Source organism: Amblyomma americanum, chromosome 2, assembly GCF_052857255.1.
Source record: "Amblyomma americanum isolate KBUSLIRL-KWMA chromosome 2, ASM5285725v1, whole genome shotgun sequence".
Classification (NCBI taxonomy): domain Eukaryota; kingdom Metazoa; phylum Arthropoda; class Arachnida; order Ixodida; family Ixodidae; genus Amblyomma; species Amblyomma americanum.
The window spans coordinates 183,413,304-183,437,612 of NC_135498.1; the positions used below are offsets into that span (position 1 = coordinate 183,413,304).

A 24,309-nucleotide genomic window follows, 5' to 3' on the forward strand; every position below is an offset into this window, starting at 1 on the left:
AATTGAACATATTTAGTGGGATGATGTTTGAAATGGTTAAACACATAAGAAAGCAGTTTCAACTCAAATAATTCATTGACTTTTAGAATAGAATGCTTAGAGAAGTACAAACCTGTATGATCATTGTATGCAAGTTTTTCTACGTATCGTATTGCTTTCTTCTGTAATGTCATCAGCCTCATGAGGTTAGTTTTCGTTGTAGATCCCCAAACAAGTAAACAATAATGAAGATGTGATTGAATTAGGGTATAATATAATTGCCACTTCAGCCATTTCGAAACAAGGTCTCGAAGTTTATGCAATACACATAATGACCTTGATATGCTGGCATGAATCTTATCAATATGCAGGGTCCAACTCAAGTGTTCTTCAAAGATTATGCCTAAAAATTTGTAGGAAGAAACACGCTCAATTACGCTATTTTTGAATGTAAGCTTAATTTCACTGTTATCAGGCTTGTTACGTGCCTTAAATACAATAAGCTTTGTTTTATTAACATTTAACTCTAGTTTATTTATATTCAACCATAAAGACAATTCTTGTAACCATGCATTTGCCTCAGCCTGAATATTACTAAGACGCATGCCAGAAAAAAATACACTGGTATCATCTGCATATAAAATTATTGTGGGAGTTCGAGGGATGGCTATTATATCATTGATATAAAGAATGAAAAATATTGGACCCAAAATAGACCCTTGTGGAACACCGTATATTAATTGGCCAGGTTGTGATTGGTGACCATTCAAACATGTATACTGCACGCGACCGGAAAGATAAGTACGGATCAGATTTAAGGCAACTCCTCGAATGCCATAAAACGGCAGCTTAAAAAATAAAATGTCATGTTTAACTGAATCAAATGCCTTCCTGAAATCTAAAAAAAGTCCAACTGTGAACTGTTTGTCATCCATATTAGAAAATATTTTTCCCTTTATACTAAGCAATGCCATTTCTGTTGACTTCTCACGAAATCCAAACTGTTCGTTAACAAAAATTTGTCTGTCGTCAAAGAACTTACACAGTCTGATTTTTATCAAATATTCCAGTAGTTTAGAAAACAAAGGGAGTACAGATATAGGTCTGTAGTTGTTTATATTGTCATAAGGGCCACCTTTGTGCAAAACAACCACTCTGGCAAATTTCATACAATCTGGAAAAATACCATGAACTAACGCGTTGTTACATATATGCTGCAAGGGCAAGCTAATTAGATCGGCAACAGCAGTAATAGGCTCGGCCTTAATTTCATCTGCGCCTGCCGCAGTGGATTTGTCTAGGCTTCTAAGGAATGTGAATACTTCATGTTCACTGCAAGGATTCAAGAATATGGAACTACCAATTGGAGAGGCAATATACTGAGCAATTACATGATTTCTATCCTGCTTCTGAGATGATTCGCCAGAGGATAGGAAATGAGCATTAAACTTGTCTGCCAAAGCAGCGCCACTGTATTCAACACCATTGAATGTTAATGTGCTGGGAATATGGGTCGTCGCCCTTCCCATGAGGTCGCTCAAACAATCCCATATTTTCTTAGGGCAATTGGAGACTGCTGAAAATTTATTCTGATAATACTGTTTCGTAGCTTTTTTAATATCAGAGCCTAACTTATTTCTAAGTTTTTTATATTCCTTAAGTATGACTGGATCTTTTTATTGGATGAATTTCTCAAAAAGCCTGTCACGGGTTTGAATTCGTCGATATAACTCTCTCGTAACCCACGGCTTTCGAGACTTTTTGTGAGTTTTTCCCACTGTCAAAGGAAATGCGGTGTCATATTTGCTTTTTACTAACTGAAGAAAGATATTGTACGCTATACTAGGATTTAACTCATTGTAAACTTCGCTCCAGTGAGTGATTTCCATCATGGATCTAAACCTAGCTAAGTTTTCTTGATTGAAACTGCGATATACTATTTGGGGAGGTGGTACTTGCTTCCTTTTTCTTATCGCTCGAGGAAAAAAACAGAATATAGGCAGATGGTCGCTCAAATCAAATGTAAGCACACCTGATAGCACACTTGATAACTCGTGATTTGTAACACATAAATCTAATAATGAGTCCCTCTCTAAGGTTATTCTTGTTGGTGACTGAATAACATTGGTGCAGAGAAATGCATCAATGGCTTCACAAAAGAGACGTCGCGAGGAGCTATTTGTCAAAAGATCAATGTTAAAGTCTCCAACCAAAACAACAGGGATATTTATGATACAAGCATATTCAAGAAGATCACGCACAAATTTGATAAATTCGGCACTTTCACTAGATGGGGGTCGATAAATACAAGCGATCAGTGTTCCATGACATTTTATAGCAACTGATTCGTAGTTGGCATCGACAAGAGAAAAATCTGATAAAACTTCATAGTCAAGGTTTTCTTTAACATACAATGCGACGCCACCTCCTCTACGGTTTTCTCTGAACACGCCTTCAAACTTGTAGCCACGAAAGAAAATAACATCATTTTGATTTGTGAACCATGTTTCAGTGTACGCTAGTATATCAAATCTATGATTCAGGGAAACCAAAGCTGATTGCATTTCAAAGTGCTTATTTTTTAGACTTCTAATATTCACATGAAAGACTGACATCCTGTCATTTTCGTGAACCAGACAACTGCGCACCGTAGAGTTAAAAGATAAAGCATCGTAGTAAAGAGGCTTTGTTTGTGATGCCATAAAAGAAAAATGATAAAAAAAACTGATCAGTAAGACGAAGTAGAGGCGGTGCCTGCTTAGATGATATTTTCCAGGTCAGCAACACACGCGATCCGTATTGCCGTTTCACCCTGGCACTTGCGCACAAAAAGCTTTCCATTACTGTGCCAAGCATATTCGTACTGCTTTTCTGTGGCCCTTGTCTTCATCATCCACATGAGCCTTTTGTTCTGCGCTGTTAAATTGTCAAGAAAGTACACTGTGGATTCAGCTTCCCGCATACTTTGCTTCTTTGCCATCCATTGGTCCTTCGTTACACGTGAGGAAAAGCGAACCAGAACTGCCGGGGTTTTGCCACGTTTAGCGGGCAGTCTATGAAGGCCTTCAACGTCGTGCTCAGTCAACCGAGGAAGCTCTAGGTCCCGGGCTATAGCATTGATTTTTTGGAACAAGTTTTCATTTTTGGTTTGTGCAAGTCCATGTACTTCCAAGTTATTTCGCCTGCTGTATTGTTCCAGACTGTTTATTTGCTGTCGTAGTTCGCAGATTTCCGGGTTAGTGTTCTCTGACTGAATCTGTGCCTCAATCTTTTCAACCCTTTTTGATAAAGTGACAATCTCAGTCGACTGAAGCTGCATTTTGGCCAGCACTTCATCATACTGATCAGAAAGATGCTGAACAGACTTTTCCATACTTTCCACTGTCTCTTTGACCTGGAAAAGGATATCTAACTTCTGTTTGATTTCCGGTAGTTTACAGAGCTTTTTGTTGATTTCCATTAGCATCTTTTCTGTCAGAGACTGCTCATTCTGTACCTTTGTTACAATTTTTGAGCCTCGAGCAGCTGAAACTACGCATGTTTGACACTTCCAATTTTTTTTATCGATATCTGTCATTGCTTTGTGGGCAGTTTTCGTCGTATTAGAACAAGCGCCTAAGTGGTAACCGTATCGGCATTCTGAGCAGGTAAGGGACGAGCCCTCTGCTGGAAGTGGCTGATTACAAACCAGGCATATATCACAAACAGGATCACCCATAGCACTCGCGATGGAAAAGCATGCGGCACAATAGAAAACAACTACAGCAACAGCACAGACTCAAGCGGCGGCGGCGTTTGGCAGAAGGTTTCTTATGACTTCGATAAGTGAAAGCACACAAACCTGCAAAGCGAAGGATTTTCAGTTACTCTTTGCCGATGTTGCTTCCGCCACCGCCGCTGAGCAAGTGTGGGGGGCACAGGTGAGCCTCGTCCTTTTATATGCTCCTGGCTGGCGCTGCTTGTGCCGTTATCTTGCGGGCCGATCGTCGTCACTCTTGCCACTTTAGTTCACCAGGTGTATCGCTGTAGGCCTGGCCAAGAACTGCAAAGCGAAGGATTTTCAGTTACTCTTTGCCGATGTTGCTTCCGCCACCGCCGCTCTTTCCTGTTTCTCTTTTATGGAAATGGTGAACGAAACTGGGTCCTTGCGGTAAGCGCCTCTCATGGGGCTCAAAGCTACGTGCGGCCGCCGCGGTGGCTGAGTGGTTATGGCGCTCGGCTGCTGGCCCGAAAGACGCAGGTTCGATCCCGGCCGCGGCGGTCGAATTTCGATGGAGGCGAAATTCTAGAGGCCCGCGTACTGTGCGATGTCAGTGCACGTTAAGGAACCCCAGGTGGTCGAAATTCCCGGAGCTCTTCACTATGGCGTCCCTCATAGCCTGAGTCGCTTTGGGACGTTAAGCCCTCATAAACCAAACCAATCAAAGCTACTTGCGAGCACAGCCAGGGTAATCGCTAAACGTCCCGACGCAACACTCCCATCATGACTGGCGTGATGCAAATAGGAAGTTGAAGCGCCGTTTTGCATTTAACACCGAGCATGAAAATATCCAACGAGCGGCACCAAACTTTCACAAGAAATCACCCATAAAACGGACATCAGAGCGCGAAGAAAATTTGGTCCATTTATATTGCCGCGAAGCTGTTTTGTTCATTCACACTCAAAACCACCGGCACGTAGATTTATCTATTCTGTTTGTGACTCGACGTGCGCCCAGATTTATTTCGAATGATCACAGCCACGCGCAAGTGCTTTCACATTGTTCGCGATTGTTTAAGTTGTTTTTGGCGCCTTATCTCGAATGCTCCATCCCAGCTTTAAACTGAGCGCAGCCGACAGCAGCGGGGATTAAACACTTACTTCTTCGGCGACAGCCGAGCACGTTTGTTGCCATCGCGGCCACCGAGTTGTACAGTTATTTGAAGGTGCAAGTTAGCCCAAAATAGAATTCCTTTGGAAACCACTTCAGTATACTAGTCCGCCGCCCACGGCGTTTTCACCATCACGTGACAATATATTTTGCTGCACTGTGTGGTCAGAAAGCGATATTTTCTTTTTAAGGCAACCTCCTGGCCCCTGGGCTTATTGATAAGCACTGACAGACAACCGTTCAACTGGTTAGCATGCCAAATGCACCATACGTCGTCATCGTTTCGTTAATTAACGGGAAAGCTAGCCTACATCATGAGAAGCTAATGTAAACAAAGCACGCTTGCGTTACGAAGCTGTAGGCTACATCGATCACCTAACTGCAGAAAGAAAATATTTCTAGGAAGTATGGTGCCATGGTGCAAGGCACGAGTCGCGCGGTGAGCGCGCAAGATGTGATAAGCTGGCCGAAAAGGGATTGCGACGTTTACTAGTCGTGAGGTATTGGCCTTTATTCTTAGAGCAATAGCAAGAACGCGGTTGTTACTTTGTGCATCGCCTTTTGCTCGGGGACGGACTGGCAGGACACAACAGTACGGCGCTGTTAATTATCTCAACTGCTGGTGGAGTTCCACTGCTTGTTGTCTGGTCCCGTCAACGCACAGTGCGTGATAAAACGCCCATCTCTCCTGTCGTGATGGCGGACGGAGCTGCCGAGGGGGAAGTCATCGGCTCAAAAAAAAAAAGGAGCTTTTTTGGCTCTCTAGTGTTCATGAACCCGCTGTCATACTATACTGTTCTCCCGCCAGAGCTTTAGAACCATGGCTGATCCACCAGCCTTTAGTGGAGGGGAGAAAGAAAGTATTACCTTTCAACCCCTTGCTCTCCTCTCTCGGTGCGAGTTTCGGGTGTTCACCCTAAACAGGATATTTGCCGTAGTTTTCCTTTTTGCTTATAACAACTTGTTTTTATTAATCGATTTTCGATTATAAGCTGCGTTCAGTCATGAATCCTCTTCTCTGTACAAGCACAAAGCAAAGAAGAGGAGCGTGCTGCCGGCGAACTAAACCATGTTTCCCAAGCCTGTGATAAAGCAAAAGGCGAACGGTTTGCCAAGCTTTCTCGAAGCATAAAGAGTCTTCAACTTATGGAAGCTTTTCCTAGAACGGGTGAAATCAAGGAGGAACGTACTAACGACCTTCTACTGCAACAGGCCTCTGTTGACACCCAAGACCCTCCAATTTATCCTGCTCATCTCGGCGACCTGTGCGAAATACAGCTTCGGTTACCCGCCAGGGGGCGTTCCTTTTTATGCAATGACAGCTTTTTGTTCCTCAAGGTCGAGGAAGAGATTACAGAGCATCTCATGGACATCACCTGCACAGGACAAGCTCGTGTATCAAGCTGAGCCGACAACGAGACTCGCGAATTCGCGAAGCCGTGCTCTGTCATTAGACGGTGTGGCGGGGCAGCGTCCCCGGGCAGGGGCGTGGGGGCCAGAGTTCACTGACTGCTGCCGTCGAGCGCTTCAAGGCCAGATACTCGGCGGGGGCGAGAGGGGTGCATCTTCAGCTGTTGGCGTCATAACGGGAGCCCTTTGCGGGACCCGGCAGATGCCGTCGCCTCTGTTGCTACAGCGGCGCGGGTCGGGCGAGAAATGCGCCCATCGCGTGTCTGGCTCGGCTCCAGCTATATATATTGCGGGGGGGGGGGGGGGGGGGGCCGAGAGGGAGCACGCGGATGCTGTTGCCCCTGGTGTGCCAGAAGGGTTCAGCGGCTGACGACCTCTTGGCTCTCTTGCGGCTGAGACAGCTTGTCTGTGCTCGTGTTCTCCGCTGGGGCATGGCAGCGCAGGAGTAGGAAGATACGCTTTGGCACGCGCTACTTTGCGGTACTTGTGGTGTTCGAGTCACTGCACGCTGTTGCGTCATCTGCCGCTCCATCCCGCCCCGCTGAAATCGACGGGCCTCTGACGGTGTTGCTACTCGCTCGCGCGCGCTTTCCCCAGTCCGCTGCTTGTAACGCTAGACGACGGATGAAGAATATTTCCGTGCGCTAGACACAAAGGCTATGCAATGAAACGCTCAGTACGTGTTTTTCACTCCTGTATTACACAATGAGAGTTGTCAACATGATGCTGTAGCAGCAGTAGCGTTATTCCTTGCCAAGCTGTCGCGCTTCCTATGCTTGCTTCTTTGTTTACCGATGGCGTTGGAATCAGTCTTGATCAACGATGCGAGAAGTCTCTCGCGTTTGAGATCGTGTACGAGTTACTGTGAAGGTATGAATATAAAAAGAGTGGGAAACTGCAACCTCTAAATATTTTTACTGTACATCAAGAGGTGCACGAGGTTCCTGACCGTCCATAGTGAGCCAAATACGTCGGCCGCCTGGGAGCAATAACAGCTGTGTAACACAAAAATAGGGTCACCGAGCTTCGTAGACCTTTCCGGAAATAGAAAAAGATTCACATTGTGGGCAATTCATTTTCTGCAACTCTCACACGCCAGGGACCTTTTTCCATGGTATCTTAAAAATAACGGAGACTGAAAGCGGTGTCCGCAACAGCTCATAAAAATATTAGAGAAGTATACTTGCGCCGACGAAGCAATTAAGGTGAGAATCGGGCGTGTAGAGTGAGAAAGATAGCACGATTTAGTTATACCCTTTGTAGTTCCGGCCTGAGGAGGCACAGTGAAAACGTCCTTACTCAGAATGCTATATCTAATCAGAAGGCTAATCACAAGGCTATTTCTCTCACACAATGATTACTATTAGCTGGCTCTAGCATTTACAAGTTCAAGTCGTTGAACATTGCACACTGGAGACAGTTTTCATTGCTGTGAAACATTGAATACAATACAATCAGTGAGGATGAGGAAACTTATGCGTATCTTCAAAAAGAACGAAACTATCCTGAGCGCCAAATATTCTTAATTTATGGCACCGACAAGTATAGCGACAGCGATTGTGCCGGCGGCTTTTCCGTGGAAATGCTTTGCGCACACATGTGTCCCGAATGTGCGCGTTCTTTTCATTGCGTCCAGCATGAACGGAGTTCTTTGTGCGGCCGGTTCATTCTGGGATGAAGGCTTCCCTCCGGAAATGCAGTTCGCGCGCCGAGATGCTTTCGGTAGCGCTGGTACTAACTTGGAATGCGGCCTACTCGTGCCAACCAACCTTATCGCTTTTTATTTTTTTCTTGTCGTCCTACTGAGCCTTCACAGAGAGTGCACTGCAGCAATGCGCGATAGTGCGTACTGCAAGTATACTCGGCTTCGTCGTCCTTACTATCATCATCATCATTATCATTATAGGCCAGGCTGCATGCAGTGATACCTTTCTAACATCGTCCTGCGTTCATCTCTATGGCTGCCACCATTTACTACTTAATCATGATTTAGCACCAGGTCCTTCGCTATACTTATTCCCTCTATCGACCCGGCATACCATTATCATCACGCTCATCCCTAAGGCCACATTTTTCTGAAATTGGAAGGTATAAAGTTTTCTTTTTTTTTCGTGTACTATATCCGACTGCACCCCCTTGCAGCTTCGTAACAGTTTGCGTAACACTAATTATTTCTTTTGTCCTACATCTCTTTTGTTATCGAGAGCTTCATTCTTTTTTTCAGTGCATTTACTAACATGTACCTGCCCAGCTTGGACCCCGTTGTGATCTGGAGTTTGTACTAATAAAAAAACTTTTAAAAATAGAAAGATAAAAATTTCGATCCTTCTGGTCCACATTATTAAAGATCAAACTGCGATAGTATTTTGATAGTATTGATTATGCGATATTAATGTGTGGATTAAGGTGCATTAATAGGGATCGTTGGGTACATTAAGCATGAAGTGTGGGTCGGCTTAACATAAAAATGGAAGGTACTCGAACATTCTATTTCCCAGAATTTAAAATTTGTTGATACTAAGGGTGTCAGACCCTTTTGACCAATGGGCTAATTTTGTTATGGAGAGACCTATAGGTTTCTAGAAGACGATAACTGAAGTGTTATCGCACTGATAAATAAATTACTGGACGGCTCTAAATTACCCAAACCAAACTCAATCCTCGAACAAGGCCGCTTTCCGGCCGCTTCCCTGCTGCCAGCTCACTTCCTTCTAGCTTCCTCCCCTCGCGACCATCATCCGCCTGGCTTGCCTACGTACGGCTAGATGGCCAGCTGTCTTTGGTGAGCCAGGCCTAAGGCCATCATCATCAGCGTCTAGTCATGTGCAAATAAAGATCGTCTCGCTCTCCTTGCTGTTGCCCTCCAGTTTAGCGTCTCGTACGCCAGGAACAGCCACATTATACAAGGATGCAGTTCCAAAAAAAACTGGCGAGCAAACATACATAAGCGGAGTAGTAAGTGGGGTGTAGCGTTCCGAAGCGACACATCGGGCTGTGAAGGGCTGGAGAACTCCGGATTAATTTCAGCCACCTGGGGTCCTTCACCGTGTGCTGTCATTGCACAGCACACGGGTGTTTTCGCATTTCACCTGCATTGAAATGCAGTCCCCCTCTCTGGAATTCGGCTGCCGCGGTGGCTGAGTGGTTATGGCACTCGGCTTCTGACCCGTAAGACGCGGGTTCGATCCCGGTCACGGCGGTCGCATTTCGTTGGAGGCGAAATGTTAGAGGCCCGTGTACTGTGCGTTGTCAGTGCAGGACCCCAGGGGTCGAGATTTCCGGCGCCCTCCACTACGGCGTCCCTCAAAGCCTTAGTCGCTTCGGGACGCTAAAGCCCTATAGATAAACCAGCCTCTGGAATGCGATGCCGCCACCTTGGGATCAGCAGTCGGGAGCCACTCAGCCACAGTGGCGGGGAAAGCGATGTCGACCGCGCGCCGAACCGAATAAATGAGTCTGAAAAGTTAGGTGCAGATGCAATTAACTTTTTCAAAAGACAGAACATTACTTATTAAACCGTCCTGGAAACTTATCGCTTACCTATAGACCGGTGGCGGGGATTCCCAGGAGGGACCCTGTGGCCACCCATAAGCGATTCATCTTGGAGGAGTGCGGACTTCGAGCCGATCAGGCTGATTTGAACCGGCCACAGAAGGCAGCGAAAAGGCATATTCTTACACACTGTAAGGCCCTAGGAGTCTCCAAAGATGTCCGAGGTGCCCTGGGGTTCAAAAACGGCCGGGGCATGGTATATTTTCGGCGGGGTGGAACAATCAAAGGCGCCAAGACAGCTGTTGGAGACGTGTAACCCATTTGTTCGATCCACCGAGAAAGGATAATTTAATCAGCAGATCTGTAGAACGTAGTAGGAATGGTTAGCTAGGTGGCCACCCCGATAAGAGGGCGACGCTTGTAACTGTTTATCTCCGCAGTGCTGGACTGCCGCATGTCCGAGTGGGGAGCGTGGTCCGAGTGCGACGCCGACTGCGGTCCGGGAGGCATGGGCCGCGAGCGCACCATCCTGGAGCAGCCGCGCAACGGAGGGCTGGCCTGCGGCGAGCTGCGCCAGAGGCGCGGCTGCTACGGACATCGGTGCAACGGCAAGCCGCACGACAAGATCTACAGAGGTATGCAATACACACCTAGAACTCGCTGTAAATAGTCATAGTGTATCTGGGTTTCAGAAAAAACTGTAGCTTCTTTTTCCTCCTGTATAAATTTCAGCTAACTCTGTATTCTTAGTGGTCTGCGTTGTTTCCTTTTCTAGACGAATGAACATATTGTGTTTACTTCCAAGTGTTTCACTATCTTTTGCATCGTTTATCAGTGTTCGCTATTTCTACTTTGATAACTGTTGTTTACTGTTTTGAAAGGGCGTTTTTCTTGTCCATTCGGCCACCATGTTCGATGTATTATTCGGGGTGTAGGCCTCGTCAGGACACTTGCCTCGTCTTCCTCCTTTAGCCTCACCTCTAGGGCATATTGTATAATACGGCCAAATAAAAATACTACTACTACTACTACTAATACTACTACTACTACTACTACTACTACTACTCTACTACTACTACTACTACCTGCTGAAACGCCAACGAGTATCGTTCAGGGGCATGTTCAGCAACCTGCTATATACTTATGCTGGTTATGTCATTGCAACTGGAATGAGACCACGGCAAAGGAGCGGGCAGGACAAGCACTTACTCGAAAATGAGAATTTCAGCATTTACAAGAGCCTTTTTAACACGTGTTTCTTCGGTAAAAACTCGCTTTCGAGACGGTACTTGCGATGTTCTCCTTTCGTCTTTCGTGTCGTCCTTTTTTCTCTACGTTTTAACGAAGTAGAAAGTAACTCGACAAGATTTTACCCAATCGCAGATAGAATTATTTCTGTGACCTGACAGGTTTCACAATTTGATTAAAAAAGGAATAGCTGTACTGCCCAAACTGAGTGAACACACGTTCTTTTAAATAACTCGTTTTTAATATCCCTAAATTTCGTGCAAGTAAGTGTTTAGTGTAACGCGCGTTTTGAAATTAGCTATGTGATTCTCCGAGGTTTGGTTGCAGTATGAACTCACATAAGCGTTTGTGGTCAAACAAACGCCAAGCCACGTATGAAATTCGCGCTTTTCAGCATTATCGTTCTTCTTTCGTCTAAGTAATGGATTTTATGCAAGTCGGCGTCCACGCATGGCGAACGCATAAACAGAAAAAAATTGTTCTTTCATTAACATAATGTTCTCCCGTCTCCGTTTGTTTCTGGTATACAAAACCCACTTAGTTGCACAAATTATTTTTTATGTATGTCTTCTGTCGCCAATATGAGAAAGAAAGTCAGTCGCTTCCTCACAGTTCTTAACAGTGTAGTCGATCCGTACTACCTCTGATGCTGCTCTCGTAGCCGTGCGATGCTATGCGCGTGATACAGAGCAAACTTTACATACAGCACCGCGGCATTTGCAAGAGGCAGCCAACAGCTCAAGTGAAATTTCCAACACTTAGAATGAGAGCGTGCTGCCTGGCACAAGGGATAACAAACCCAAACGATAAGAGGCAAGTTCAGACAAGAAGGTAGAGTCGACGTAGAGAGCTAGAACAGAGGGAGAGAGGGGGGGGGGGGTTCGATGTAATCAGGTTTTACACCAAAGCGAAGGACCATAGACATACTCTGTCAAATGAAGAGTAAATTAACTGAAGCGGGTGGGACACCTTGTGCGAAGGGCAGATAACCGAAAGTCCGTATGCAAGGTGTATTCAGGGGCGACAGAGAATCAAGTGTGTGTTGGGGAAAGGGACCAGACTAGGGGAGGTTTGGGGCTAGGCAGGCCACGTTCGCTCGAAAAGTAGTTTGTCCTGCAGGGGGCGTAATTTAACTATGATGGTGATGAATATTACGCGTATTATACTAAAAAATTCATGCTGAAGCGTGCAGCGCATGGGTAGTTTAAAAATGTATTCAAACGTCACACTCAGAAATTCAGGACAACCACATTTTTCAACGGGAAGGTGTGTACAAACGCTGTTTTTCATATATCGTAAGATTCTACCCTAACGACCACTATATCCGCAGACCTCCCCAAGGCAAGCTTGCATTGTTTTGATATTGGTGTTTTAGGTGGCGTCAAAAACCTTCGCTATCAGTCTTCTACGACAGTCTTGACTACTCGATGTGAGCGATGGAAAAGCTTTAAAAGAAAGACTTCGCCACGCACCGGAATAGTAGAGCGTTACTTTCACTATTTCCATAAGAATATCCTACTATATTCCACAGCCGCGTCACAATTAAAGTTCATGTCCAAGGGTCCTGGACTTCTGCGCTTCAGCGACTCTTTTAGACAGATGAGAGCCTCCTCTTTTGGAAAGCACGGTCTCGTTTCTTAAGTGCGGCTCGCAAATTGCACTGTTGTGAGGAATCGGGCGCGTCGCTTTAACTATCGCTCCAAATATAAAGGAGCTAACGTTTTGGTCTTTACCACTGCTCTCCAAATTAATTTCTTCCTTTCTTTATCTCATTTCATACCGCTACTATTAAACAGTTTTCGCGAAGAACGAATTGTTGCAACGCAGTTTGATACCTCCGGAATACAAGTTGCAGAACGGCACGCCGCAGATCCCTTCTAGGTTGGCTGTCGTTCTTGGGATGAATTCGCCGTTTGCTTTGAAGCCGGTGCAAAGACGTGCATCCTTTACTGTGCTTCCGGTTTTGATTTCTGGGCAGGGCCAGGCAAGTCTGGATTGTTTGTTGTCACGTTGTTGCTTCCATTACGCGTACTTCCGGTGAACAAATACCCTTGAAAACAGCAGTAGTCGTGCCGATTTTAGACACGTTCATAGACAAGCTTATGCAACATGCGTGCCCGTAGTATCACAGAGACAAAAAAAAAGAAGAAAAGCAACAAAGCACCGCTTAACACTGAACGTTATGCAAACTGTCGTTGCCTGCGCCACACGGCTCCGAAGGCTTAGAGGAAGCGACGAGGGATCAGGACGAATATTAAAAACTGTCACCACAAAGTAGTTTTCTTTGCCGTCTGCCTCTTTCACATTTTCGGCAGCTCCCTAGAGTGGCACACCAAGTCGCCTCCCATCACCCCCTAATGCCGCCATCTGAATCAACACTCCACTCTGCCCGTCCCCTTCTCCTCGTCTCCGTGTGCTACGAGTCCCTCTCTTCCTACTGCTAGGCCCGACGTCACATCAGTCACCGCCGGTTTTGCCGTCTCCCCGGGGCGCTCACATTAGCGGGAAAACGCGCAACGCCGGGCGTTTCCCGCGTGCCGCTTCCCGCCCAAGCCGGTTTTTCTTTCGCGGACAGCCTGCTCTCCCGTCCCGCGGAGCGATGGGTTCAGGCGCGCTCACACTAGCGGGAAGCTTCCCGCGCCGGCACAGCGTCAACGTCGACGCTGCCTCGCAGCTCCTCGGAATGACGCTCACACTACGCGCGTTTTCTCGCTGCGGTTGTCTTGGAATGTGGAGAGAGGAGGCGCTGAGGGAGGACCCGAACGAGCAGAAAGAGAAGGGGATAGTCACGTGACACTAGAGAAGACTGGAAAGCGCACCCTGCTAGCTCCCCTCCCGTCGCCCTGGCAAAGCAGCCGCCGAGTGCCCCGGCCGGCCGGGGCGGCCGGCCGGACGCGCGCAGCCTCCGCAGAAGGGGTCACTGAGCTGGGACCGACGTCACGGTTCACGGTCGGCGCCCATTGGCTGTCCTTAATCACCGGCACGGGAAAAATAGGTACCGAACCCATCGCTTCGCGGGACGGGAGAGCAGGCTGTCCGCGGGAGAAAAACCGGCTTGGGCGGGAAGCGTCACGCGGGAAACGCCCGGCGTTGCGCGTTTTCCCGCTAATGTGAGCGCCCCATTCGGTACCTATTTTTCCCGTGCCGGTGACAGAACAGCCAATGGGCGCCGACCGTGAACCGTGACGTCGGTCCCAGTTCAGTGACCCCGTCGGCGGCGGCGGAGGCTGCGCGCGTCCGGCCGGCCGGCCCCGGCCGGCCGGGGCACTCGGCGGCTGCTTTGCCAGGGCGACGGGAGGGGAGCTAGCAGGGTGCGCTTTCCAGTCTTCTCTAGTGTCACGTGACTATCCCCTTCTCTTTCTGCTCGTTCGGGTTCTCCCTCAGCGCCTCCTGGCCGGGGCACTCGGCGGCTGCTTTGCCAGGGCGACGGGAGGGGAGCTAGCAGGGTGCGCTTTCCAGTCTTCTCTAGTGTCACGTGACTATCCCCTTCTCTTTCTGCTCGTTCGGGTTCTCCCTCAGCGCCTCCTCTCTCCACATTCCAAGACAACCGCAGCGAGAAAACGCGCGTAGTGTGAGCGTCATTCCGAGGAGCTGCGAGGCAGCGTCGACGTTGACGCTGTGCCGGCGCGGGAAGCTTCCCGCTAGTGTGAGCGCGCCTGAAGAGGGCGAAAACTAAACAGCCAGCGGCTCTCCCGCGATATGACGTCGCACGGAGCTCGCGCGAAGCCCGGCTGCTGCTATGACGCAGACTCCCTCCCTGTCGGGGTGGGCGTATCACGGGCGCGTCTTCGCTCCGGCGCCTGCTTTACGTCTTCCCCGGCGTGGCAGCTGTCCGGGACCGCGCAGGCGTCGCGCGCGTCGGTGGAGAGCAATGCCCTGCTCTTGGGTGCGAGAAACTGCAGCGTCAAGCACAAGCGCGAAGCCGCGAGTGCTGCGATGCGCGAAAGTGCGCGCAGTTTGCGTGACGCAAGCAGAGTTCTGGCACGTCTGCCTGCTACGTAAGGCCTATAAACGTAATTTATAGAGAGCAGCCCAGGAACACCTGCACATTTGCTCTATGTGCCGCTCAGTGGGAGTCATCGCGTGCAACGCGGACAAACTTTTTTTTATTCTTGCGACAACGTGCCTTTTCTGCATTGGGGTCATTCCACACGAAACGCCCCGGACCGCAAAAGCGACCACCGCCGATTCTTTTGATAGAATTTGGGCTGTTTGGCGATTATCTGAATAGAATTTCAAGGAAGTGTCTTTCTCGAAAAAAAAAATTGCTCACGTGAGTGCTCTTTGAAGTTTCCGCGAAGAAGAAAAAAGTTGGCTAAATTGCAACAATTTTAAAATCAAATGGAAACAGAATAAAATAATAAATCTTATTTCAAGATATTTAACTTGCTTTGTTCTTTATTCTGACTTTATTCATGAAGCCATGGAAGAATTTTCCGCTTTTTCTTGGTTCAGTAGAAAAGCAAGAAATGTGGCGCTTCAAGAAATTTTTTTAAACCAATATCGTCAACATTTCAGCCGCAATAATTGTTTGCTGCTCACCTATTGCTGTAGCTTTATTAAAAAAATAAATTAAAATTGGTAAACAAGATATTTGTTAAGGAAATTAGTCCCAGAGTTCGCAAAAAAGTGGCCTTTTCCTGTGCTTCTGCCATAAATTAAGGATCAAGGCCTTCCAAATAAAGTTACTTGAAGTGGCTTATAATACACATAAACTTCGATGCTTGCAATCTAGAAATTTTAATTCGTGTAAATTTAGTTTGACGCGAGAAAAAAAAAAATTGAAGTCCGCAGCCAGTCTCCTGAGTAGATATTGGCGAACTGTGCCTTCACTACAGAACACGCAGTTTTGTGCTCAATATGAACTGCATAGCGCCATCAGGAAGTGGACGCACGACCGCCGCATGTGTCGTGTGCTCCTCTACCGACTCAGCAACGGCGGCGGCGTGAATTAATTTATAATCTGTAATACTTGTTCGGGGGCTAGTTGGTGCATGTTTCCAGAAAAGGGTTTTAGTGCCGAAAAGGACAACACATAGCAAGCGAGCCGCGACAGGCCTGGCCCGTCTCGCTTGCTATGTGTTGTCCGTTTCGGCACTAAAACCCTTTTCCGGATAGATTAAATGACCTCATAGTATGTGTGTGATGTGCAGCCTAAATTTTGACGGTTCGCCAGTGTCCCACCCGATCATAAGGGCGTATCTGGTACGCCACTTGCAGCCTAGTCGTAGGTTGAAAATGGCAGCTTTGTGAGATCCTTGTAATGCTACCTATGACTACACAGCTTGCGTTCTTCAGATGATAAGTTGCAGGCGGCATATGGCCGCATTTTTCTTTTTCTTCTCCTGCCTCAAATGATGACTTTTTCTTCTATGGTAATGCGTAGTTGGAATAATGTGTGCTGTATTATCGGGTAATACGATTAGCTTTTTCTTTAAAAATGCTCATATATCTCACCTTTCTACTGCAGTGCGTCACACTAGCTCGTTAAAGGAGTATAGACACTTAACTTTTGGGTGCGCGTTTTTTTTTTTGTAATGATGCGTGAGACATTATTATACATGGATTTCCAGCTGGTATTCTACTATGGCCACTAAATAATTCATAACGGCATTTGTTTCTCGTGCTGTTTTGGTTTCATTCTCAACAGCCAAATGCTGCTAAGTTATTAGCGCTCATTTATCAAATTATGCTAAGAGAACTTTTTTGTCATGTTCATTCTGGCAGTATCTCTGTATTTTTTTTCTCACTTGCAGGCACTGTTTCCGTCCCGCTCCCCTCTAGAACGGGTACTGTAAATAACTCATTTAATAAACATCACCTCATAAATAATAGTAGCATTCGCAGCCGCATCCCATGGATTCAAAAACATTTGTTCTTTTTATACCGCAACAGCCGTTTAAGTACTTACCATTCTTTCCTGTACTTGAGGCAAATAGTATTCTAAAGCACTCTCTCAATTTGTAGCAAATAGTTGTGACTAAAGAAGCGAACAATGCACAATCCCCATACAGAAGCCTCTTGAAAAATCGGTCGTCTCAGGAAAGGTGACTACTTCCGTGAGGTTGCACGTTGGGCCTCCAGTCGATCGAGTTTATGCGCGCTCAAAACGTGGAATAGTGATGGAGCTTAGCAAATTTTGACGAAATTGATGTCCTGTCGGATAGAGGGGGACAATCAGGGAGCACTGAAATATTGGGCGGGCTACGCCTGCATGGTGTGACGAATTGTCCTTCTTTTAAAAAGTCAGATTTGTTAACCGATGTCCGTGGTTGCTGACAGTGCTTTTCGTGTTCTGCCCTTTCAGAAACGGCGCTTTTACTGCCGGTGACCTTTTCCCAAGTACGTTCAATGAACGAGTCGTACGACATCCGCCAGAACCTCAAGTTCTTGCCAAGGAGTGAACTGAGCAAAGAAAACAACAGCACTGTGAGACCGTAAGTGCACTTCGAGAGCTACCCTTTCACTTCACTCTCCGAAACAACCGTGACAGCGTAACCGTTAGCAGCGTAGTTTCCACGGCAAAGGGTCATTCAACACAAAGAGGAGATGGTCGGACTCGATAGGGTACCGCGTTCTAATCAAAAACCGACCGTTCTTCTCGCAAACGAATCTTTGATAGGGGGAGAAAATACCAAGATCGCAAAATACAAGTGTTGCAATCACCGGCCGATTTCGCAACTAGATTCCGTGTATCGGCACCGATTTTTCTCGAGTGTCCAACAGGCTGCGCTACTTCAAAACGTTGGCAACCCGCCTCTTTCAATAAGGACGCCCGGAGCGCTTCCACCGTTGTCTGGAGCGCAGTGGTCCGGCGTTTTAGTTCACTGAATGGAAGATTTTAAAATCAAATTTTCTCGCCGACAAATGCGTCTTTTCCTGCCTTTGGTTGTCTTTTGTCCTTAAATGTGTATATTGTTCACTTGAATCGCCGCTGCTGCTGGGCGACATACTATACTTGTGGCTTTAGTGTGCCTGTAGAAGTACGTAAATATTAAAGAAAGAAAAGTTAATTTTTATAATCGATATTATTAATATGGTTTTACTTTTTTATGCGTTGGTATGGTGTACTAGCACCAAGTCCTTGGGGTCGTTCCGGGGTACCGGGAATACGAATTGATTGATTTATAGCCAGACAGATTAATATCATTATAAAAATAATAATATTATTATTATTCCTCGAAAGAGCTAGAGAATTCATTTTTACAAAGAACAATAATTGGATGGAGCAACGTTGAAATTCGGGCTTGTTGGTTGATACTTCGGAGCAATAGTGCAAACAGGACAAGGAACCAAGAACGGGTAGACGCACACAGCGCTAACTTCCAACAACTTTATTGACCTACCTACGTTTGCACTGAATTTGCGCATGCTTTGGGATGACACGGCAATAATGCATGTAAAAATTGCTGTGTTTTGTTTGCAATGAAGTTGTTGGAAGTTAGCGCTGTGTGTGTCTACTCGTTCTTGGTCCCTTGTCCTCTTTGCGCTATTGCTCCGATGGATGGAGTAGTACTGAGTATATATTTAAAAAGCCTGTGAGGACCAATTTAAATTCATCTGTGTCGACAAATTGCTTGCATTTTAATAAGGAAGATGCTGTTTTCACTCGACACGGAACTTTTATAAGCTAGAAAAGCTGAGGAATTGAAACACAGATGTTGTCACCACCGGACGTTTTGCAAGCAGACTGCGGTCAGTCAAGACACTTTTAAACTCGGACCAATGGAGCTATGCTGCGCTACCATTCAGTACCGAACGGTGACCACGAAGTCGTTCCTGCTCTTGATGTCAAGAGTGAGAGCATCGAGTAGCGAGAAAATTTGTAAATCAAATTATTTCGTCAATAAAGGCGTTTTTTTTTCGGCGCCAGCGTCAGTGTAACCACAAAGAGCGTTTGAATAGGTTTTCACTCGGAACTAAATTTAGTAGCAGATGTCCTGCATGTCCCTTTAATTACGGTGAAGGCAGCAGGGTGCTTATTAATCCCATAAGAAAGATGTGCTTTCCTTCTGTCACTGCCAATGTTTTCTCTACTTCGGGAACATGTTAACGTTTCAATCTTCTTTCGCATAGCAAGGCAAACCACTCCGCGAAATAACTTGCTCGATCGCTTTACGAAATAAAACAAATGTGTCCTAGTACTGCGGTACTCGAAACTTTTCGTGCATTATGTCCAGGGTTATTCAGTATATCCCAGTCCACAGGCAAAGATTTTCAGCGGTATATCCTGACATATAAGATACCAATAAAACAGTCAAGTTACTTGGAGGACATAATAGTACTTCTCCTAGCCTCCACACAGATTTTTAGCTTTGGTGGTGTCATAACTGCCAGAGTATATCCCGCTCCGTATATCACGCTGCGCTCTTGAGAGCACCCATTCTGTTTCGAACAGCAGCCTGAAAAGGCTGACGGTTGAGGCTATGTATTTGTCTTTCTACCCGGTAATGTTGGACATTAACCCTCCCAAAAGGGATGCCCAGGCCACGTATGCCGGGCTGGCACAGAGACTAACCTAGTATACTGCGCAAAAGAAGGCCTTGTGGCCTGAGAACTTTTGACCAACTCTGTACGCGTTTTCGTTTGGTCGGCAAGCTGTTTAAGTGTGATTCGCTTACGGTCTTTAATTGCTTAAGTAAAAATTTTATTGAGCACAAAAGTGTATTTCGCAAGATTCATTGGTCACGGTACGGCCCTTTGATATTTAGTTCGGCTTCCCTTACAAGCCTACTGACCTAGGAACGAATAAATTAAGTCGCACCCATTGCAAAAACGGGCAAGCACTGCCGGTCCTAATTATCGTGAATGTTTGGTTCGGACTTGGCCTATGTGACGTGAAACGTTAGGTGCCATTTCAGCGCGCTTCTAACACTGTCCGCAACCGTGCATTGGAGGAAGCAGTCGCAAGAAGCGTTCGCTCGTTCCCGCAGGTACGTGGTGCTGTTCGAGGTGACCAAGTCTCGCAAGGCGTGCGAGTCACTGGAGTCGTTCAGCTCGCTGCGCGAAGGCCAGCGCCTGTGCGTCGCCTGCGAGGTGACCGCCATGCGCAAGCACCTGGGCCACCGCTGCACGGGACACGGACTCGAGGACCGCACGTCGCGGTTCGCCGCCCTAGGCCACCTGCTCTGCCACGGCCGCTGGCAGCGAATAGAGCGAGCCGACCGTTGTCCCCAGGGACGCCAGCCGGATTTCATTTTCGTCTAGTCAGCCGTTGCTCCGGCCAACCCCCACGCCGGCACGGAAGGGGACCTCACCCTTGATACTCCCGCAGTCCCCTGTTCAATAAGCCCGTTATAATTAGTGCCACGGGCAAGGACACTTTATTTTTCGTTCTTTTATAGTCCCAGAATAATTTTTGTCCACTGTTCAACACCTTCCTGCCGGCTGCAATGGCTCGGAGGCCTTCGACTATGGCATTTGACTGCTTCAGGGTGGTGCACCGTGCCATAATAAAGTGACGACGTGGATGCCTGTGGCGAGCGTTGTGCAGCGGGTTTTGGAACGGTGCAGGCGGATACCATCTCAACGTAAAGGTCCGTTCAGCAACATAATGTTGTAGGACACGTAGGTCCGTACAGTGCATCACCACTGACCATCACTAGTATAGCATACCGTGAAACTATGCGAGTTTCTGGCAATTTACACAGCTATTGAGTGCCGACCACGTTTATTTGACAACAGTTGCTAGATCAGCCTTTTCTGCTGACATTTTTTTTCTTTCCAGTTTAGATAAGAGAGTGTTTCGTTCCTTATTGTTCATTACCATGTTGCCCTTGATAAAATCTGGCCATTGATATGGTTTTAAGGAAACACCCTTTTCATCCGTGGCTGATCCCACCTGCTGATTTTCTCAGCTACTCCTGCCGTCACCCCGCTGTGCGGTGCTCAAGGGGCTAGTTTCGAAGTAACCGCATCGAGCCTTCAATTCATATCATGAAAGCTCAATGTGCAAAGACTTACGATATAAATTCAATTTATTTTGACTCATGTACAGAACTTCATTGTTACTAGGAAACAACATGACTTTATGAGCGGCAATTTCGTTTGTGAAACGAGCATTTGCACATTTGGACATTACTGCACTGGAAGAAACATAATTAGTGTATTATTGGCTTTAGCTATCAGGCTCTCAAAGACAAACCCTCTGTACAAGAAATCACGGTTAATTTTACTAGGGCCAATTTACGAGTACTAAAGACAGAACTAATCATGCCTGGCCCATTAAGAAGAACCCTGTCATGAGTGTGCCACCCCCCATCCTAAAAACAGGCTTTGCAAAAAAGTTGAAAGCCGCCTCCCGCTTACGGCTATTCCTACAATCTCTCAATGTCTCTTCACCATCAAACCTTTTACGAGGAACCGGTCCTTCCTTGCAACACCGGGAAATGCTCCTGCACTCACTAGTCCCCACCTCCTATTTTATATGTAAAAAGGCTGCCAGCTCTGTTCTTTGAATTATCACAAAGTACTGCTTTAGTCCCTTCTGCCGGGCCATTCTCAGTCGCGGTGGTCTCAAAGCTGTTACAGCTGGAAAGAGTGCTGTTAGTTATGCACCAAAACACACACATCGGCGCCTTGCTGACTGCACTGTGGCAGCCAAGCAACTTCCTAAGTCTAGTTATCGGAAGCGCCGCATCCCTACGGACGAAATGAGATTTTCAGGGCCAGGCCTTTTTTATTGTTATTCGGGTAGTACGTAGGACCCCCTGCCACTATAACACTTTGTAAAACCTCATTTGTAGCAGAGGCATCCTGCCCTCAATTGCGTCCTTAAACAACGCTTTAGATAATCATGGTCATCGGAGGTAAGTGGCAAATGTGATATGTCTTCTCAAACTCACATTTTCGCTTTATCGTTCGAATACACTTTATAATTCTGTACGACCCCGCTAATGTTCTTTCATCCAACTGGGTCGCTTCTCAAGTCCCCTGGATCGTGATCGAAAAAAAGTAACAAAATCACCGGGTTATTACATATCACCAAACGTATGTTCTTCGTGAGCAGCAAAAAAAAAAATTGAATTTCCCGGTTCTTTTGTAACAAGGGCAATAATTTCCGAGAACGCTTTTCTTCTGTTCTTCAGTGTTATAATTTCGTAGGATGTTTCATTATAGCATAGTAATGCACGTCTTGCTGTCGTGAATTTGCTTGCATGTAAATAATATCGACTGCAGCTGCATGCATTTTCACCTTTTTTTTTTACTGAGGTATTATAGTTCCCGATTTATCCAGGTGGAAAAAGTATATCAAAGAGAATATGGAGAAGTCAAGCAGAAGAATCAGTTTCCTACTTGCGACATTCTAGTAAAACCTTTAAACAAAAAACGCATGAGAACTGCTGCGCGGCGGTCGCTATAGTAGTACTCATAAGCAGGCATTTCTGTATTGCATTAGGTATTCACCTAAAAATGACTAGACAAGAGCCTTCCAATGCCACGTTTTGCCGTGCCTAGGTCATGTGTTTTACTGGCATTATTACTTTTTACAACCTTTACTGCGCTTCCACTTCTAAAAAAAAACTGTTGCATTTCCTTTGACGGCTAATTCACGGCACTTCGTTGAATCTACTTAAAGCGTCAACATCACGAGCCCAAAATGGCAGCTGACTCATATCCGCACAAAAATGATGTTTCAACGGCAACTTCACATTCAATCGTTTTATTATGTGGGCTTCATCTAAGCATAGCAATGCAATAAAGGCCTGTCATATTTTGAATCACTTATGTGTTGATTGAAGACATCTATACATATCGGTCTATCTTCTCCACTTACGGAACAACGGCCGAGCGAACTGTGCCATATCTTTCATCGACAAAAGGTAGTTCTGATCTTATGTGTAATCCACTGCAAGTCAGTCCAGGAAGTGATTTAATGGAAGTGTATACGTGATTGGCTGCATAGTTACGACAATCATAAAAATAAAAGTCCTTCTGCGTTGATGGAACAAAGGCGTACTCAACTATAGGATATATCTGACTAACAAAGGTGTCTGCTTAAATTGCGTGCCATCCTTTAGAAGCTTATTTAACAAAATCATATGCTCAAGAAACCAACGATTACTACTCAATTTACAACGAGGGAGTACATTAGTAACCCGCCGTGGTGGCTCAGTGGTTAGGGCGCTCCTCTACTGATCCGGATTTCCCGGGTTCGAACCCACCGCGGCGGCTGCGTTTCGATGGAGGCGAAACGCTAAGGTGCCGGTGTGCTGTGCGATGTCAGTGCACGTTAAAGATCCCCAGGTGGCCGAAATTATTCCGGAGCCCTCCACTACGGCACCTATTTCTTCCTTTCTTCTTTCACTCCCTACTTTATCCCTTCCCTTACGACGCAGTTCAGGTGTCCGCCGATATGTGAGACTGATACTGCGTCATTTCCTTTCACTAAAAACCAATTTTCATTTTTCAATTTTTCTATTAGTTGCCAAGACAAAGAGGTCTGGAAAAGAGATTGCGCCCATCGCATAGGCACCATATAAAAAATAACAGAATTTTTGATTCTCTACCAACACTCCTAGGTTGTGATGCAAGGGGCCCTTGTCTAAACTAAGGACCCAAGGCTTTTTCAGTAGAGAAGTGACCGCGATAGTCGCTTAATGAGAGCCGTTATTTTCAAGCCCCAGTCTGAACAGGCCCACCTAGATTTAATAAACAAAGGTAACCAGAAAGAATGTGCAGGGCGCTCCCATTGCCCCAACCGCCCTTATAGAAATTTATTTAAAAGTCCACAGACAGTGTTTAGAAAGTCTGCGAACTGGCCATTGAAACTTTTTCCAGGATACCTGCCGGCTCTTTCGTTAAACACTGGGTGAACGAGAGAGTTGCTGGTCTCGACTTACAGCGAAGGCAATGCCATTTCGCTGTGTAGAAGCCCAGTACGCACTTACCCCTGAGATCCGCCGGTAGTCCCTGCTGGACACAGCTGCTATTGAGAGGCGCTGCTATAGAACGAGTGCAGGACGATGGGCTGCTTCGCGGCACGCGGTGCACACCGTACACTGTGCCGTGATGAATGACTGAATGCGCTGAAGCTGGAGAAAAGTTCGTGGATGAAGAATGATGCTGGCTTGAGAAAAGCGATTCAATGAAATCGAAATCAAGAGAGAATATTTTGCTCTATGCAAAGCACGTCAACCCTTGTACAAAACCACGGGACACTATTTTCGTTATGGAGTACTAATACAGACTGTCGATCACACTGACCGCTGGTGCCTAAAACGCACTAAGGCAGCGAAGTTCGGTATGGTTACTATCAATGATTCCTATTCCCTCTTTCACGCTATTCACATCTTCTGTCAAGCCGCTA

The 24,309-nt window shown here is 46.4% G+C and overlaps 1 protein-coding gene and 1 long non-coding RNA gene across 3 annotated transcripts in view; one reads left to right on the forward strand and one right to left on the reverse strand.

Moving 5' to 3' along the window:
• The window catches only part of LOC144122064 (uncharacterized), an 85,285-nt gene extending 81,409 nt beyond the window's left edge, over positions 1-3,876 (reverse strand). For both annotated transcript variants that reach the window (XR_013312793.1, XR_013312792.1), the window contains exon 1: positions 3,821-3,876. This is a non-coding gene — a long non-coding RNA (uncharacterized LOC144122064). The remainder of the gene's footprint in view (positions 1-3,820) is intronic.
• Positions 1-22,723, forward strand: part of LOC144122062 (somatomedin-B and thrombospondin type-1 domain-containing protein-like) — a 34,241-nt gene extending 11,518 nt beyond the window's left edge. Inside the window, exons 3-5 of the mRNA XM_077655577.1 lie at positions 10,193-10,387; positions 17,308-17,437; positions 19,934-22,723. Of these exons, the coding sequence (XP_077511703.1) occupies positions 10,193-10,387; positions 17,308-17,437; positions 19,934-20,207 (599 nt within the window). The 3' untranslated portion in view covers positions 20,208-22,723. The remainder of the gene's footprint in view (positions 1-10,192; positions 10,388-17,307; positions 17,438-19,933) is intronic.
• Positions 22,724-24,309: the final 1,586 nt, after the last annotated feature.